Below are 20076 nucleotides of genomic sequence, written 5' to 3' on the forward strand. Positions count from 1 at the left end.
CTTTTAGCCTCTTTTTGAATGTTTCTAGGGGGGTGATCAGGTGGAGTTCCTCAGGAAGACTGTTCCAGATTTGTGGGTCCGCTACTGAAAAGGCCCTCTGGGATGTAATAACATATTTAGATGATGAGATTTCTAGCAAGTTCTTCCCGGTTGTTCTGAGTGTGTGGGGCGGATTATATGGGGAGATGCGGTCCCTCAAGTAACTTGGGCCCAAGCCATGTAGGGCTTTATAGGTAATAACCAACACCTTGTATTGTGCTCGGAAGCGAATAGGCAGCCAGTGCAGATTTTTCAGAGTAGGTGTTATATGGTCAAACCTGGAAACACCAGTGACCAATCTGGCAGCCATGTTTTGTACTAGCTGAAGCTTCCGAGTTTGGTACAAGGGTTGCCCCATGTAGAGCGCATTACAGAAATCTAAGCGAGAGGTTACCAGAGCATGTACCACAGTTTCAAGGTCCCTTTGGCCCAGGTAGGGTCGCAGTTGGCGTATCAGCCGAAGTTGATAGCAAGCACTTCTGACCGTCGCATCTACTTGAGATGTCAACTGCAGAGACGAGTCCAGAAGTACTCCTAGACTGCGAACTTCGTCCTTCAGGGGAAGTGTGACCCCGTTCAGGATAGGTGGATAAATTTCCTTCCTCGGGCCTGAGGAACCTAGCACCAGTACTTCCGTTTTCTCTGGATTCAAACTGAGTTTGTTTTCCCTCATCCAGCCCATTACCAACTCCAGGCAGGCATTCAGAAGAGAGACCCCATCCTTAGTCACTGAATCAGTCAGGGGCACAGAGAAGCATATCTGAGTGTCATCAGCATACTGATAACACCGCGCCCCGTGCCTCTGAATGATCTCTCCCAACGGTTTCATGTAAATGTTAAACAAAGTGGGGGACAAAATAGCTCCCTGAGGGACACCAGATGTCAGTTCCCTCTTAGAGGAGCAAGTGTTCCCCAACTGCACCATCCGGAATCTGCCCGAGAGGTAGGATCAGAACCACTGGAGCGCAGTGCCCCCGATGCCCAACTCCCTCAGGCGTTCCAGAAGGATACTATGGTCAATGGTATCGAAAGCCACTGAGATGTCCAAGAGCACCAACAAGGTCACACTTCCCCTGTCGATACCCAGACGGAGATCATAGACTAAAGTGACCATGGCAGTCTCAACTCCATAACCCATAACTCCTTAAATACCATGTCCCCAAGATGGCTTGAAGCCTGTGATTCTGATACTCTCCCTGATAAAGAGATTAGCTGACCACACCTTCCCGAAGCCAGCTGCTGTGGGCACATTCACACAGCAGCTGGCTTCAAGAGGCAATTGGCAACTGTGATCACTTGTTTACCTCCTATTCCCTGGAAAGCAGCATTTGAAAGTACAGAAAACAGATCAAACAACCATGGATCACAAAAACACTATTGTGGGAGAAAGTGTGATAAGAAATTATGCCAAACTGGTTTGCTTCCATTCTTAAACTAGTGCAGTTGTTGCAGGATAGTAAGCTGATGTCATAACGTTCTAGTTGTGTAGGTATGTTTTCAGCTAATATGGGAGAGAAAACACCAGGAAAATGGTGGCCAAAAATCCTGCATTGTCAGATATAGCTACAGTGGAGTTCTTTTGTAGCTATTTCTGCTGATGCCACCCCCCCCCCCCCAAATGCACATCTTAAATGAAACAGCACCCCAAATGAAAGATTTCTCTCCTGGTTGTGGGTTGCAGCTATCATTTCCATGTACACCAATCTGCAGCACCTTGGATGCCCTTCTGGCTTAAGAGATAGTTTTTGGGGTTGTGTTCTAATATTAACAACTGTAAACCTGAATCCTGAAAGTTAGACATTTGTAAGTCTGGCTAATTATCTTGTAAATACTGAACAAGATGCCAGCCTAAATGTCAAAATATTTTTTGGTTTCATAATTCTGTCTATAACTAATTCAAGTTTTATATTCTGTGTACTGGTTATTCTTGGATTTGCTGGTGTAAAAAAGTGAGGATTCCATTGGTATCTGAAGGAAATTTTCTTGTTTTAAAACAAACTTTCTTCAACTTGCTAGGTTTGGGTGTGCGTATGTGGTTGCAAGTCATCTGTCTTGTGGCATCACTAATAGTGACACCACAAATTTCATAGGCTTTTCTTAGCCAAAGAATACTCAGAGGTGATTTTGCTAGTTCCTTCCTCTGTAAATATAGTCTAAAGCACCTGTTATTCGTTGGCAATCTCCAATCCAAAACTAACCAGAGCTGACACTACTTAGGTTTACACTGAGAAAAATAGATTTCTGTAGGCGACATAAGAGTTTTACAGGAAATTTCTCAATTCATGGTGATTTTTCCTTTGTTTTATTAGATAGACACATCCTACACATACACGTTGGATGAATTTTGTGAAAAACAATATCAGCAGGGTCAACAAGCTCTTAGTCAAGTACAAGCTTTTAAAGATAAAGTAATTAAAGTAATTCAGAGCTCTTTCTTAAAGGTAACCTAAAATCCTTTATTTTTTATTTTCAATATTTTTATCTTTAATATATTTATTGTATTTATTATATATCTATGATTTTAAAACTATAAGTTTGATATTTTTCTATTATACCATGTTTTATAATATTTGTTAGCTGTATTATTTAACTATAGTTATATTTGTTAGCTGTATTATATTATTTATTAGCTATCTTGACTGTTTATGAGGAATGGTGGGATATAAAGATAAATGAATAAATAAACAATTTCTGTAATCAAGAGTTGTCATCCCTCCTGATCTTGGGCACACAGGTTCTGTCTGCATGGGTCAAATACAATGGCCTCCTCTTCTGTTTGCTGTCTCCTCATCCTTCGTCTTCTTGGCTCTCATCTCACCTCCCTCTCTTATCCTGCTCAGCCTCCTAATAATAATAATAATAATAATAATAATTATTATTATTATTATTATTATTATTATTATTATTATTATTATTATTTCTATACCGCTTTTCCGCAGTGATCAAAGCAGTGTACATAGTAAAATTATTAAAACAACATAAAATTAAAACGATATTACATTAATTACAATATACAATAAAAATCCAATTCATAGGTGTATGTAAGTGAGAGGGAGAAAAGGGGATCGAACATAACTTCAGTGTACATGGAAGAATGCTTGGTTAAAGAGAAAGGTTTTAAGTCTCTTTTTAAACAGTTCAAGGGAGGTAATGAGACGGAGCTCCTCGGGAAGACTATTCCAATGCTTGGGGGCCGTTACTGAAAAGGCCCTCTGAGAAGTAGTAACATATCTCGAAGTAGGGACTTCGAGCATGTTCTTCCCGGTTGTTCTGAGAGTGCGGGGCGGATTATATGGGGAGATGCGGTCCTTCAAGTAACTCGGGAACAAGCCATGTAAGGCTTTATAGGTAATTACCAACACCTTGTATTGTGCTCGGATGCGAATAGGCAGCCAGTGAAGATCTTTTAAGATTGGTGTTATGTGGTCAAACCTGGAACGACCGGTGACCAATCTGGCGGCCATGTTTTGTACTAATTGAAGCTTCCGAGTATGGTACAAAGGTTGCCCCATGAAGAGCGCATTACAGAAATCCACACGAGAGGTTACCAGAGCATGTACCACCGTTTCAAGGTCCCTAGCCCTCCCCTCTCGACCAATGCCTTCCCAGAATGGCTGTCCAGCCATGTGCCTACAGCTCTCTTTTTGTTCTCCTCCTCCTGGCCACCTCTAGCCATCTGGTGTGTGGGGTGGGGCACTGCTGTCACTTGCACCCCAGTTGTCCTGACTCCCCTGATGTCCCACAACAAGGTAGCTCTAGATTTTCCAACCAGCTTTGCACAGGTACCTAATGACCAATATGTGAGAGGTCACAGATGATTACTCAACAAATCATGGTTAAAGATGAGCAATCTGTTCCTCTCTCAAATTCTATTCTAATTCCACCTCTTTATCTCCTCTTTAATTTAGATCCTCTTTCTTTATTATTAGCTATGATGGCAGAAGGGGTTCTGGGAGGTGGCATCTGAAAAAGTAACTTTTCCTGGTGGGAGCAATAGGTTTATTTATTTATTTATTTATTTATTTATTTATGGTATTTATACCCCACCCTTCAGCCCTAATGGCTATCAGAGCGGCTTACAATTATTATTTTTAATTAGACGGTTCCCTGCCCTCAGGCTTACAATCTAAAAGACACAACACGAAAGGAGAAGGGAATGGTGGTGGGAAAGGGGATGAGGTCCAGTGGTTATTCTCTCTCTCTGAGGCCTGGACCAAGGCAGATGGACTGGAGGGAGGGTTCTTCTTCTTCAGGCTAGCCCTGGTGGAGCTGGGCCTGCCTGTCACTCCCTCACAGGCTGAAGGATGACAGTTATCATAGAGGGAGGGCTCTCTTTCTTCAGGCTAGCCCTGATGGAGCTGGGCCTGCCTGTTCACTCCCTCACAGGCTGAAGGATGACAGTTATAGTTTTTAGTGGGTTTTTCGGGCTATGTGACCATGTTCTAGCAGAGTTTCTTCCTGACGTTTCGCCAGCATCTGTGGCTGGCATCTTCAGAGATTCTCACCATTGCAATGTATAATTGTGAGAAAATCCTTCAAGCTCACGAGCTCACATTAACAACCTGAACAGATTCCATTTCATGGCCTAAATAGTTGTAGAACTGTAGGCCCATTTGCAAATTTGTGCCATCACTACTTCCTGTTATTCAGCTATGGAGTTGTTAAGTAGTAGTTCTAAGACAAACTCTTTGGCCTCTCCTCAGTTCTTAGGTAATTTTTTTTAAAAATCCTGGTGGTCTTTTGTTCATATATATATATATATCTACTTTAATAATTTTCTGATTGCTTATCTGAATTTAGAAGAAGAGATCTGAGATGTAACCTTAACTAATGGCTGATCAAAAGAAAAAATGCTAAGCATGATGGTTCCATTACAGGCTGCCCTTAATATGTTCCGCTTCTGTTTTATGTGTTCTCTGATATCTTGTTCCATAGTTCTCAGTATACTACCCTAGTTTACTAGACTGCATTTTCTTTGGTGCATCTTCATTGCTATTTTAGCCTCTGCATAATTTTTTAAATGACAATGTACAGTATATTTAACCATTTAATTTTTGCATTTTGTCTTCTGATTTCCTCAACCATTCTGTAGATTTGTGGATATTTCCCACCCTTAAGCAGTGGCTTAAGTCTAGACCTCTCTTCTCCTAGGATAGCACCTATCCCATTCAAGAGTACCTTCCCATCCATTAGAAGAAAAATTGCTGGAGTGGATAAATCTATTATAGCCTTATCATTCACCAGCCAGCACTATAAGTCATATATCATCTTTTCTCCTCTTCTCCCTCTGAGTACTCTCTTCTATATTTATTTCTCTTGTCTGTCCAGCACAAAAACATACTTGAAACAAATAATTAATTTTCAAAATACATTTTCCATTTTGTATTGTTGGTCCTATGAGAAAGGTGACTGACTGAGAGAGAGAGAGAGAGAGAGATTTCATTAGAGATTTTCTCTACACGGTCAAATCAAATAGACACAATTCCCGAGACAGAAATATTATCTAATTCTAAATTATAGCTAGTCACTTTTGTACCTTTTCCAGGGCTGTCCAAAGAGACTGCAGTCTCAAAAATACTTGTGAATACTTTGGAATCTGAGGGTGAAAATCCTCAACATGCCCCTCAGGATTCCAGCTGATGCTTCTACAGCAAAAGATTCTCAAACATGTTGATAAATGTTAAAAATCTGAAGCACACAATGGAAGACCAGATAAACACAAAATAAATCCTGTTTCCTTTTCACTGACAAAGATACTAGAAATGATAGTGACAATAAGAAAAGGCAGTTAAATTCATAACAGGTACAATTTTCCCTTAAAGAAGCTGAATGTTGTACAGTGAGCACCATCTATAGCATCCATAGAAAAACATTATGGGAAAATGAGAGATTCCAAGGAGTCTACTCTGTTTTTCAGTGTGTCCAGAAACAATTGGTGGTACATGCCATTTTTATCTAAAATATCTCAATGGATTTATCCAGTGCAAAAGGTTCAAAAATGGAAACTTTACACATCACTTTGATCAATTTGGAATTGGTTTATTATATTATTATACTTTATTTATAAAATGCTGTAGATTTACACAGTGCTGTACATACAAACAATAAAACCGATAAAAATTAATCCTGCCAATGGCGAACATTCTACAAAATACATATAAAACAATAGATAATAATACAAGATAGAATTAGATGAAAAAGCAGACAAAAATATCAAATATCAAATCTAATATGAGATTTCAGATAACAATCGAATAAACAGTCACACAATGCCTGGGAACGCTTTCCTTAACAATATAGTCGCCATCTCAGTTTTGAAACTGGTTTAAAAAGTGATGACTCGGGCTCATTAGGGAAGGAGGTTCCAGGAGTGAGGGGGCAGCAAGTGAGAAGGGACGAATCTGGGACGGGGCAGTGGAAATCCTAGGCTGGGACAGCAGACCTTGACTACCAGAATGGAGGGTACGAGTGGGAATGTGAGGAGAAAGAAGTTCAGATAAATAAGGAGGGGCCAGCCCATGCAGGGCTTTAAAAGTCAACAACAGGAGCTAATATTGAATACGGAAGGGGAAGGGAAGCCAGCGAAGGGATGATAACAGAGGAGTAACATGGCCAACGCAGCGAGCGGATGTAATAATGCGTACAGCTGAATGCTGGACAGAAATCAATGGATGGAGGTGAAAGAGAGGAAGCCCTGCCAGAAGGAGGTTACAATAATCTAATTGCGAGACCACCAGGGCGTGGACCAGGATGAGTTACTGATATCTATAGAGTTGCGGGAAGTATATATACATGTTGATGAATCCAGACTGCAGGAAATGTCTCTGTTTTAAATTCAATGGTCAACATTTCCAGTTCAAAACTACCATTTGACCTAGCAGCAGCTTGAAGAATTTTCTTCAAAGTGTTGGTGTCTGTTATAGGTTATCTGAGGCCAGAACAAATGTACCTATTTCCTTAATTAAACGACATTAAAGGTCAAGAGAAGACTGTACTAGATCCCTCTATCATTCTTTTTTTGGCCATTAGTGTAGTCTTATAAATTTTCCCTGTTAAATCTTTTTTCATCTATTTTTCAAAAAAAATTTTTTCTCTAGAAGCACATTCTAATCTGTACTATTGAAATTTATTTCATATAATAATTTAATTAGATTTATTGAAGCAAATGCCTTATGTACAGGGGGGCTTTGTTATCCACTCAGATTTGATTCCAGGATGATTTGGGGTCTCTTTTTTACAAATCCATGTTGATCCTCTTTTATTAAGTTGGGTATATATTTCTCTAATCTATTAGCAATTTGTTTTGTAATATTTTTCTAATCTTGGTTGCTTAGTGTAATTCGACAGGAGTTTCTCAAGAAGGGGGAAACTGAAGGCACAATTTCAAACAGTTGCAATGAGGAAGAAAACTGGGAGATGTCTCAAGAAAACAGGATGGATGACTAAGGAACTTTCAACTGAACTAAGTTTTAAATGGAACATGTATAAGAAATGGAAAAACAAGGAAATCGCCAAAGAGGAATTCAAACAAATAGTGAGAACGTGTAGGGGTAAAGTCAGAAAAGCTAAAGCACAGAATGAACTCAAGCTTGCTAGAGAGGTTAAGAACAACAAAATTTTTTGGATATGGTCCGAAGCAAAAGGAAGAAGAAGGAAACGGGAGGGCCAATGCGTGGAGAAGATGGCAAAAATGCTAACAGAAGACAGAGAAAAGGCAGAATTACTCAACACCTTCTTTGCCTCAGTCTTCTCAGAAAAGACAAAGGGTGCTCAACCTGAGGATAAAGGAGCAGAGGACAGAATAGGGGAATTTCAGCAAAGAATAAGTAAAGAGATAGTACAGGAATATCTGGTTAATCTAAACGAATATAAATCTCCAGGACCAGATGAATCACATCCAAGAGTATTAAAAGAGCTGGCAAATGTAATATTGGAGCCATTGGCAATAATTTTTGATAACTCCTGAAGAACAGGAGAAGTCCCAGCAGACTGGAGGAGGGCAAACGTTGTCCCCATCTTGAAAAAGGGAAAAAAGAGGACCTCAACAATTATCATCCAGTTAGTCTGACATCAATACCAGGAAACATTCGAGAGCAGATCATTAAACAGAGAGTCTGTGAACATCTAGAAAGCAATGCCATAATCACAAAAAGTCAACATTGGTTTCAGAGAAAGAAGTCCTGCCAGACAAATCTAATCTCTTTTTTTGATAAAATTACCAGCTTGTTAGATGAAGGGAATGCTGTGGATATAGTATATCTTGATTTCAGTAAGGCTTTTGACAGGATTCCCCATGACATTCTTGCAAACAAGCTAGTAAATGTGGGCTAGACAATGTAACTGTTACATGGATTTGTAACTGGTTGGCCGGCCGAACCCAAAGGGTGCTCAAGAATGACTCTTTTTCATCCTGGAGAGAAGTGACCAGTGGAGTCCCACAGGGTTCTGTCATGTGCTATTCAACATCTTTATCAATGACTTGGATGACAAAATTGGGGGTATACTTATCAAATTTGCAATAATACCCTGAGGACAGGATCAATCTTCAGAATCACTTTAATAGATTAGAAAGCTGGACCAAAGCTAACAAAATGAATTTCAACACGGAGAAATGTAAGGTACTGCACTTAGGACTAAAAAAAATGAAATGAACAGATATAGGATGGGTGACACCTGGCTGAACGCGAATACATGTGAAAGGCATCTAGGAGTCCGAGTAGACCACAAGTTGAATATGAGTCAACAATGCGATGCGGCAGCTAAAAAGGCCAATGCGATTTTAGGCTGCATCAATAGAAGTATAGTGTCTAGATCAAGGGAAGTAATAGTACCACTGTATTCTGCTCCAGTCAGGCCCTACCTGGAATATTGTGTTCAGTTCTGGGCACCACAATTTAAAAAGGATTTTGAGAAACTGGAGCATGTCCAAAACAGGGTGATTAAAATGGTGAAGGGTCTGGAAACCATGTCCTATGAGGGAGCTGAGGATTTTTAGCCTGGAGAAGAGAAAGTTAAGAGGTGATATGATAGCCCTGTTTAAATACTTAAAGGGATGTCATATTGAGGAGGGAGCAAGCTTGTTTTCTGCTGCTCTGGAGACTAGCACCCGGAGCAATGGATGCAAGCTACAGGAAAAGAGATTCCACCTCAACATTAGGAAGAACTTCCTGACAGTAAGGGCTGTTTGCCAGTGGAACAAACTCCCTCAGAATGTAGTGGAATCTCCTTCCTTAGAGGTTTTTAAACAGAGGCTAGATGGCCATCTGTCGGGGATGCTTTGATTTAGATTTCCTGCATGGCAGGGGGTTGGATTGGATGGCCCTTGTGGTCTCTTCCAACTGTATGATTCTATGAGATGATAAGGTTCAGGATTTTCTACTTCTTTATTAGGTTTAAATATTAAAATTATTTCAGTCAATTTCTGTGTTTCTGGGATCGACAAACAAATACTTCTGTTTATTTCTTTAAATGGAAGTAAAAATTGTAAAACTGCGTTTTGACATTGGTTTTATTTGTTCAGTTTGAAGATTCAATTTTTGCAACGTAGTAAAAGTGAAGGGAAGAGAAAAAATGGCTTAAGACTCTCATTTTTGCTTGGCAATGAGGCAGTTAGCCATAAATCCATGCTACATTCACCAGCAGTGGTGACAGGTGGTTCTAATGTCCGTGGGGTAGTGAAGCTTCACTAGTGTGGAATTTAAAGCGTTCTGATGTGCTGAAGCCTAGTCTGAAAACTGTTTAATAAGTTTGGATCACCCACTTGATATATAGACTATATATAAACCCAGAATGGATTCACCACTCCACTGACATCAGCAGTCACTGTTCTTGGGGTAAGTGCTTTTATTATTGTGAGAGTAAATTTTAAATATACTTCTATGACATAAAATTATTTTATTGGAAGTCTTCATAATAATTGCAAAATGGAAATTAATTTTATCTGATGAGAGGATATGTAACATATTGATTCATTTTCAAAATTTATTCTTGCAAAATATTTAGGTGGCACAAATGGAAGGAGCAGAAAAGCTTTTTCAACATTTTCCTGATGATTTCAAAGAGAAACCAAAACATTTTGAGATAGCTGGATGGCGACACATTATGGAGAGATTTTCTAGGTTTCTTCAGCTAATTGATAGGATCTTTCAAGAACTACTTCGCAGATTGATTCACAATGCTATAAATCTACTTTTGGAGATATTTAAAGCTTCCAGTACCATGATTACTCCAAAGAAGAAGATGAATGAAAGCCTGATAAGGTTATTTCCCTTGTTTCTTATTAGGTCAAATGTCTAAAATGTCTTGTTTCATAGTATTGTTTCTGACTTTCTCTTAATAAGCATATGAATAAGAATTGTCTATTATTTTGAAACACTATAAAAAGAATGTCTTGGAGAAAATGGTTGGTATGAGGTTTGAGTGGAGGACCTGTGTGTAATCTGTGTTCTATTAATTGAAATGATAAACACCATCACAGTTTACAAGTAATTAAGCAATATTTCCCTCATATTTTATGGTGTGATTTAATGTTTTTCATGATGTTTATGCAGTCATATATATGGATTTTGCACCCACTTAGAACTTGATTCAGAAAATGTGCATAGCTAAATTAGTTTTGACAAGAACCTTGCTCCACCTTGTACCCACACACTCAAAAGGTCTCACCTTCCTGTTTAGTTCTCTTTCTGCCCCAGCAGCAGTTTCAGGATACTTTGCTTTATGTTAAGGAAAAACACTTAGAAAGAATGAGTAATCATTTAATTACTCCAACTTTGGTTGGTCATTTTTTGTGCCATCCTGTAGCTCAAACCTGTTTTGTTTTGTATTTTGTACAGCTGCTATTCTTGTGGCAGTAAATTACTATTTTCAGATTATCATAATCTTGTCTCATTTGTGAAGTCGAAGGCTTTCATGGCTGACATCCATAGTTTTTTGGGGGGTTTTCGGGCTACGTGCTTATGTTCTAGAACAGTTTATTCCTGATGTTTCACCAGCATCTGTGGCTGGCATCTTCAGAGAATGCTGGCATGGAAAAGAGTTGGGTGTATACATATTGTGTGACCTGCGTAGGGAGGGATGATCTCCATGTTAATCTGCATATTGCTCTGTTGATGGCCAGGCGTCATTAAACATAGTGTCTGCTTAATCAGTGATCATTGTCTGCTGGGAAAGCCCCTGACCCTGGGTTATTTCTCATTTGCATTTGCTAAGTCCTGATATTGCTGTTTTTCAGGACTGGTAGCCAAATTTTGTTCACTTTGAAGTTTTTTCTTTCTTGTTGAAGTTGTCTTGGTGTTTGTTGATTTCAATGACTTCCCTGTGCATTCTGACCTGATAGTTGTTGGTATGGTCCAGAATTTCAGTGTTTTCAAACAGCATTTTATGCCCAGGATGGTTTATAATGTGTTCTGCTACTGCTGATTTTTCTGGCTGACTCAGTCTGCAACGTACATTCAGAACAGGATGTTTTAAATTTGGAAATGGATGAGATCTTGACAAGCAGCTGCTGGCGCAGACCCAGGAGCCAGGGAGCTAGGAGTGTTTCCTTGGTGAGGACTGACAGAGCGTCTGGGAGAGGTGGGAGGCTGAAGCCACCCCGATTGGGGCAGGAGTTGAGTCTTGGTTCAGAACAGGGTTCCACTGATTAGAATGTTGCCATTGTCACCCGTGGTCCTTTTCTGCTGGGCTCAGCAATGCTATCAGCACCTGTAACTGACCAAGTGCTAAATAATAACCTAGAGGTTCCAAGGTCTATATATGGAACTTTACTACAGATTATTTACAGCATATATACCAGGGGTAGGCAATCCTTTTTAAATAAATAAACCTGGACAAATGTAGGACAAAATTTTCAAATGGAGGGCACTTTTTAAATAAAAAATGGAGGACACGTGAAAAAATTTGCTGATTTTTAAAAAAATGTTAAGATAAATGCATGTTTCTGAGGCTTCTATAGACAATTGCCCCACCATGCCCCTCGCGCGAGACGCCAAAGGCCCCGGTGGCAATTGGCGGCAGGACCGGGCTTGGGCCGGTCCCAAGGCCTCGCCGGGCTGCATCCGGCCCGCGGGCCGCAGGTTGCCTACCCCTGATATATACAAACCAACAACTATCTAATCACCCATTCACTAACAACAGCAACCCATACTGAATATAGACCATGCCCATATTTATACATTTTGTCCATAGCATGATCATCTCATACAGGTGTCTGCAATAGTCCTCTTGCATCGTGTCCACTGGGTCATCCTGGGTGTATCCTATAGGGCAGCGGTTCCCAACCTTTGTTGGGCCACGACCCCCATTGGGGAGGAAAGTCCTGCTCGTGGCCCCCCTGATAGGTTGGGAGGCCAGGAAGGGGCGGGATTTTTTGCTGCATACAAGCTCCAGCAGGCTTTGCGGCTGGAAGTCCCGCCCCTTCCCAGCCTCCCAACCAATTAGAGAGGCAACCAGGGGAGAAGGGGCGGGACATCTGGTCACAAAGGCCTCTGGGGCTTGCAGTCCCGTCCCCTTCTCCCCGTGGTTGTCTGGCAGCCGCGGGGAGGGAAGGAGCAGGAGGACCCCCCCTTCCCTTCCTCCCCACGGCTGTCTGGCAGCCGCGAGAAGGGAGGGAAGGAGCAGGAGGACCCCCCATTTCCTTTCTCCCTGCGGCTGTCTGGCAGCCACGGGAAGGGAAGGAAGGAGCAGGAGGCGGCCCCGCCCCCATCCCCTTCTCCTTGTGAGTGCCTGTGCCAGGGCCAACACTCGCAAGGAGAAGTGAAAGAAGAGGGAGCCCCGCCCCCTCCCCTTTTTTCTGTGTGGTGCCTGCGCTAGCACCGCTACCCGCAGAGAAAAGGGGAAGGGGAGGCGGGGGGAGATTCCCAACCTGGCGACCCCCGCAAAAGGGTCATGACCCCCAGGTTGGGAACCCCTACTATAGGGTGTGATGATGACACTCCATGTCAGTCACCATGTTGCAACCTTTCATCATCTAGCATTCATAATCTATATTAGTGCAGTGAAATTCAACTCCAGTTTAACATACACTGACAATCATGCTGCGCACATCTCTGAACGGGATGTTCTGGTTGATGGGATGTTCGCTGCCTGTAATCTGGAGACTGAGGAGGAGACCAGGATTCACGAGCTTGCGGAGGAACTGCACAGTCTGTGTAACATTGTGCAGATGATACTGCTGGAACGGGAAAACGGCAGCCACTAGGGAAGGCACCAAATGGGGCAGGCAATCACTGAGCAGCTGATGTTTTGGTACCAGCAACTTACCCAGGCTGTCCAGGGGCTGAGAAAGTCCTTTTTACTTGCTGTTCACTAGTCATCTCCTCCTACTGGTCTTCCATAACCCCCTCCTGTGGGAGTGCTGTATTTGCTTATTCCTGCATGGCAAGGGGTTGAACTCAGTGGTCCGTGTGGCCATTTCCAGCTCTGAGATTATATGCTTCTATGGACAAAGACTTGCAGTGCAAGTGATAGACCACAGGAGATTTGCCAAGATCTGCCTTGGTGGACAAACCATCACAATCTTCTCACAGGTATGCCATTCTGTTACCTGCAGCCATCTGTTGCCATCACAGCAGATGCCTCATTGGAGGAATAGGGTACCCATAGACTTCCAAGCAAGGTGGTTGCTGCAAGAGCATCTTTTCTATATCAGCACCCTGGAGCTGATGACAGTTTATAAGGCTCATCAGTCTTTCAGAATGTTCCTGTGTGACAATGTGGTACAAATTGCCATGAACAACAACACCGTCATATTTTATTTAAATAAGCATAATGTTATGAGATCTTGCAATATTGCTGAATCTCATTCTATACATGTGGGAATGATGTGTGGAGTGTGACATATTTTCACAAGCTAGTCATCTTGTATGTCAGAACAATGTGTTGGCAGACTGTTTCAGTCATCACAGAGAAGCGACCATGAATTGTCTCTGTCCACCACAGCTTTCTATATGATGGAATTAACTATCTGTAGATCTTTTTACTATGTACAACAATATCAAGTGCACAAAATACTGTAGCAGAAAAGGTGTAAGCACTTGTTCCTTGGGGGACAATTTCTCTTCAAGTGGAAGGGTCCACTTCCCTACATCACCCCCATTCCCCTTTTAACAAGGACCATGTTCAAGATCAGAGAGGGGAAAGCAAACCACAACCTGGTAGTCCCACCATCCATGGCTCACCTTACTCCTAAAGCTGCCTTGTCACTAATGCATTCAGTTTTCCCCTGAATCAGACCTGCTGACTCAAGCCTAGGCATGAATACAGAGGCGTCAGGTGGGGGAAGGAGTTCACTGTAAATGCTCAGCTCTAGAATGTTCTGTGAGAGGCATTGCAAAGTTAGAAAACCTAAATGTGTGAATTAATAGATGACCATGTGAAGAACCGATTACAGATAAGCCGGCTGTTTATACTTGTAATTGTGGTTCTTTGAGTAGTCTTCTGTGAACTTGTACAACACATCCTCTCCACTTTCCTTCTAGGTCTGCTTCAATTTCATGGTGGACATAGAACTGAGGTAGAATTTCTGGGGAATACAGTAACATTGCATGCTAAAAGTATGTGGTGGAGTTCCAACCAAAAGATACTTAGCTCTCATGTGTTCTGACTATGGTTCTACTCATCTCATTCATTAATGTGAATGCTCAGATAGCCACAGTTCTGGTTAATCAACTTGTTCTCCCAGAATACAATACAAAATGCATCATCTGCAAATAATCCCTTTTATACAATTGTAAGTGCTTGGGAGAAATGGACAAATCTATTTAATCAATAATCAATCAACCTGTTAGTCTTTGCCATTTCCTCTTCTTGAGGATAAGAGAATGTGAATCGCCCAGGGGTCAGCCGGGATTCGAACCTGGTATATTCCCAGCCTTTACCTGACGGTTGCAGGTAAACTTGGAAGAGAACACAACACAGTGCCATGTTTTTTCACCTTCATGCTATTTTCAACTAAAACCACTGAAAGATATTATTAGTGGTTCTACAGCTTATATTGGATCACGGCACTTCCCTTTTACATTCCTGGGGTGGTAGGACTGCACTTGGTGACAGACAAAAACCCAAATTAAAAATATTACTCACCATTAACTGTACTTTTTGCATCAGAGATGTAATACAAGAACCAGTGTCACAGTACCATTCCTTGTCATAAGATGTAATAACGTCACCACAATATCACAGAAATTGACATTATGAAATGTGCATTTGCCTAGATGCCTCATTTCTTTTTACATAGGAAAAATAGTCTAGTCCCTACACAAAAGAATATATGCAGATTAAGTGTTGAACAATCTGTTGAAATAACAATTCAGTGTCTTAGGACACTTCTTCTAACCTCAAGATGACCATCCTGGAACAAATTGATTTGAAGATTATTCTAGTGGTTAATATTAATAATAATGCTCCAGTGGTTCAGCTCTTGAACCTGGGCAAAGGCTTTTTATCTTGCCACATGTGTCAATCAGCTCATACCAGACATACACAATTTGTAAATAGCTAATAATTAGATAATTATCACTGTTTGCATGGTTTGCATTTCTGTTTCTTTTGGCCCTACTGATTACAATTTCTCACTAACAAAGATTTATCATGAGGTTTTCTTCCTCTTGTGATACAATAACATAAAGACAATAGGACATCATCATCAGTTTCCCCTGTTTAGATGTTTTTGTTAGAATCCACCTATTATTTCTTAGTAACCACTATTAAGGTAATAATATTTGTATTCTTAACATTTTAATTCTCCCTTGTTCTCCAGTGTGCATATATAATACAGTGCTAGTCAGTCAGTCAGTCAACCTTTATTAGGCATAGAAAAACAACATGCATTTACAATAAAACTTTAGGATTTTTATTAAAATTTAAGCCATAATCTTGTTGCCTCCACCAGAAAATTGGCCATTAACCTGGTAATATGTGGGTTCCGATCTTCCAATAGGCATTCCACTGATAACCCATTCAAAGATATATTCATTTCCAATAACCTTCTTAACAATTTTCCCCTCGGAATTATATACAATGGACAAAGCAATACAGTATGACAGAGAACATCTGGAGCTTGATCAGTGACATAATAATAATAAATAAAATAATAAAAATTTTATTTTTATACCGCCCTTCTAAAAACCAGGGCGGTGTGCAGCATACATAAAATACATGGCATATCATATACATCTACAATCACATATACCATATAGCTAAAACACAGTCCATTAAAACATTCTAGCCAGCTGCCACTGCTGACGTAGGGGGGGGGGGGAGAAAGGTTAATTGGGGCTTGCATCAGGGAATGCTTGCTTAAATAAAAAGGTCTTCAGCCCCTTTCTAAACTGGGCCAGGGAGGTGGCCGAGCGGAGCATACACGATTAAAAAATGAGGTCTGCAGATATCTGCCCCTGGTCACATTTGAGGAGTGTACATTCAGTCTTGCAAACAAAAAGGCCTTCCTCGACACCAGCAGTGAAAGGGTTTGAAAATAATCCGGAATCCTACCCTGCAAGGGGGGAAACCAAGCATCGCTGGAGAACACACTCTAGGAGGAGTTGGATATGTCAGTTAATGTCTTCTGTCTACAAGGCAGTCCCTAATAGATTCAAAACTCTCCTTTTCGGTAAGTAAAAGGAGAGAATCAACATTTAAACCCACAGAAATTACTTTACTTTCATAAAATTTAGCCCAACTAGCATAGTAAACGTCAGATAGTAGGAACCATAAAAGACTGGCTTTATTAGGCTTGAAATGTATCTTAAACCAAAATCTATAAGTCATCAACCAGGCTTCTGTTTCAAGAGCATTCAATCCCAGTTCCGCATAGAGAGTCAGATGGTGTACACATGGCGGTACAGAGAATAGTCTCCTGAAAAAATGTGTCTGCAAACATTCAATCTCCTTATTAAAGGCTGGAATCCAGATGAATACGCTGTAAAGTAATTGCGGTCTTAATTTGGCTTTGTAAATTTTTAAGCCCGCTATAATATCCTGGTTGCCTTTTTTATAATAAAAATATTGTATAACTGCCAACGATTTTTCCCCTGTTTGTATTGCTTTATCTTTCTGTTTACTCCACTGTCCGTTAAAATGAAAAAGAACACCAAAGTAAACATACTTTTTGACCTGCTCAATTGTTTGATAACCAACCTTCCACATTCTCAGTACAAATCTTTTAGAAAATACAGTACCAATATTTTGGATTTTTCAAAATTTAACAGTAGGTGAAATTTGTCACAATATTCAGAAATCTTTTCAAGGCGCTTACCATACCTACCTGAGATAGAGAGAATAATAAAGTATTGTAGGCTTATTGGAGTACAAAAAGCGGATGATTTCCCAGTGAAGGTGGATGAAAATCTACTGTGGTCATAAAGGCCACAAATAGATTAAACAGATGAGGAGCCAACACACAACCCTGTCTGACTCCTATACCAGAGTAGATAGGGTCTGTTAATAGGCCTGATTCAGAAAATTTCACTCTACAATTATTATTTGTATGGGGTTGGTTTAAAAGAAACAACAATCGAGGATCTATATTAAGCCAGCCAGTTTGTCCCAAAGTAAAGGCCAGTGAATTGAATCAAAAGCAGCCTTCAGATCAATAAAAGCTGCATATAGTTTACCTTTAGGGCATGACAGGTATTTGCTAGTAGAAACAATACTCCACCCAGTTGCAGAAGTAATGTATAATCCCCAAAAGTTTATGAGGAATATGGGTTGTTTTGTTTATTGGAAAATCTATAATTTTGGGATTTTATAGGTGAGAAGGTATGATGTGCCCCTCCCTAATGCAATGGGCAATCAGTATGTGCTGAGCTGAGCTCTTTCAAGAGAAGCAGGATGTGAAAATGTTAAACAAATTATTAAAATAAATTGCCTTATTGAAAATATAATTTATTATTTATCCGCATATGCAGATCATTTAAAAGAACAATTGAGAGAGGAGATGACTTAACAGTCGGTGAAAACCGATGTCTGTGGATGTATCAAGACAATTCTTTCCAAGGACTTCAGGAATCATCACACCATTCAAAAAAACATGAAACAAAGCGTGAAATCATTACCATCAGTGATATAGACAAGGTAAATTGTTTTCTGAGGCACATTCTTATCCAGTTTTGATAGTATGGACAAGTTTCTTTGCTAAACATTTATATGTTAGACCAATGTCTATCCTGGCTAATTATATACAGAGGACTGGCCAGATGAGTGATGGATGTTGTAACCTGTTTCAAAGAAGCAATTGTGAGATGTTTTGTTAAAAAAGCCTTCAATGGACCCCACCTCCCTAGGTAACTACTGACCAGTCTCCAATCTCCCTCTTTTAAGGAAGGTCTCAGCATGGATGGTGACAATACAATTTCTGTCTTTCTTGGATGAAATGGGTTATCCATTGGATCTATTCCTGTCTGAGTTTAGGCCTGGTTATGGAACAAAAATAAAAAGAAGACTGGGTAGCACCCAATAGAGAAAAAGTGGAGAAGAGACAAAGGACTTTATCAATCGAGGCTTTTCTCCTGCTAAAATACAGTGGAACCTCGCCATACGCGGGGGATACGTTCCGGATCCCGCCGCGTATGGCGATTTCCGCCTATGCTCGAGCCCCATTGTTTCCAATGGGGCTCTGGTGCGGCGGCGCGCGAGGCGCAACGGGTGCACGCGCCCATTCAATTGAATGGGACGCGCCGCCCCTTCCGCCCTTCATGCGCCGGCAGCTTTGAGCGCCTATGCTCAAAGCCGCCTATAAAAAGACCGCGTATGCGGAGGCGCCACTGTACTGTTATTTCTAAAAATGCTATGCAATAGGGATTGTTCCATTTCCTATCACACAACCTAGGAGCCATTCCAGGATTGTAACCTTTCTTTTCACTAAAAGGTTGTCTCAGCATTTGGGACTGCCTACCCAGACTACCCAATACCTCCTCTAAGACATTATTCCTATGTGTCTTCCTAGTTTGGCACTCATACACACAGAGAAACCCCCCTCCTCCAAATATCAATCAAAACAGTCTTATATTTAAAATGGCCTTTTTTTTGCTTGTGGGAGAGACTTCCTGATTTGGGATAGAACAGACTAAACTAGTCACTGGCTTTCATCTGCCAGCAGTTAATCAAGTCTGAAGCTCTAAGCAATAAGGCAGAACAGGATTAATGAAATAAATATTTACTTAACTGTAAGTAACAGTTACACAACAAGTTTCTGTGTGTGAATGAAAGAGAGGGACTCTGGAACTGGGCTGGAAAAGAAGGCAGGGCATTGAGAAAAATTTTCCCTTCTTACCTTCTCAGACAAGCCCCAGTTGGTGGAAATGTGTTCATTTGCCAATGGATTTTTTTTTCCTATGGAGGAAAAAAAAAGTTTTACAATTTCTCAGTTATTTTTCCAGTTGAAATGAAATCAAGTTGAAATTTCTGCCCCTTCTCCTTCTCACCTGATCACTAGGGCACCTAAACATGTCCACTGACTAACCCATATCCACCCAAAATCAGCATAAAATACACCTGAATTATTGCACTGTTAATCCTAGCAGAACAGTAGTGGAAAAGGAGATCATTAAAAAAAATTGTGTTGAAAAGAAACACTTTGAAAAGTCTCCCAGGGGGAGAACAATAGAAGAGGACAGTGTCTTATGAGATGCCTGAACTGAAGGCACTATTATCCTGAGGTAATTGTGGTTTACTGTCTCATATGATAATGCACATAATCTTGGGGTGAAAAAAGAGATTATTTTATTCTTAAAAACAGTGCAGTGCAATGCATTTCGGCCTGTAAATATGTTTATGGCCTTTAGAATCATAGAATCGTAGAGTTGGAAGAGACCACTAGGGCCATCCAGTCCAACCCCCTGCCATGCAGGAAATCCAAATCAAAGCATCCCTGACAGATGGCCATCCAGCCTCTGTTTAAAGACCTCCAAGGAAGGAGACTCTATCACCCTCCGAGGGAGTGCATTCCACTGTCGAACAGCCCTTACTATCAGGAAGTTCCTCCTAATGTTGAGGTGGAATCTCTTTTCCTGTAGCTTGCATCCATTGTTCCCAGTC

The 20076-nt window shown here is 40.7% G+C and overlaps 1 protein-coding gene across 1 annotated transcript in view; it reads left to right on the top strand.

Annotated features, from left to right (window-relative positions):
• DNAH14 (dynein axonemal heavy chain 14) overlaps window positions 1-20076 on the top strand; it is a 390714-nt gene that overhangs the window by 53916 nt on the left and 316722 nt on the right. Inside the window, 3 exon segments of the mRNA XM_042445585.1 lie at window positions 2349-2480; window positions 10042-10298; window positions 17949-18114. Coding sequence (XP_042301519.1) covers window positions 2349-2480; window positions 10042-10298; window positions 17949-18114 — 555 coding nt within the window.

This window comes from Sceloporus undulatus, chromosome 1, assembly GCF_019175285.1.
Source record: "Sceloporus undulatus isolate JIND9_A2432 ecotype Alabama chromosome 1, SceUnd_v1.1, whole genome shotgun sequence".
Classification (NCBI taxonomy): domain Eukaryota; kingdom Metazoa; phylum Chordata; class Lepidosauria; order Squamata; family Phrynosomatidae; genus Sceloporus; species Sceloporus undulatus.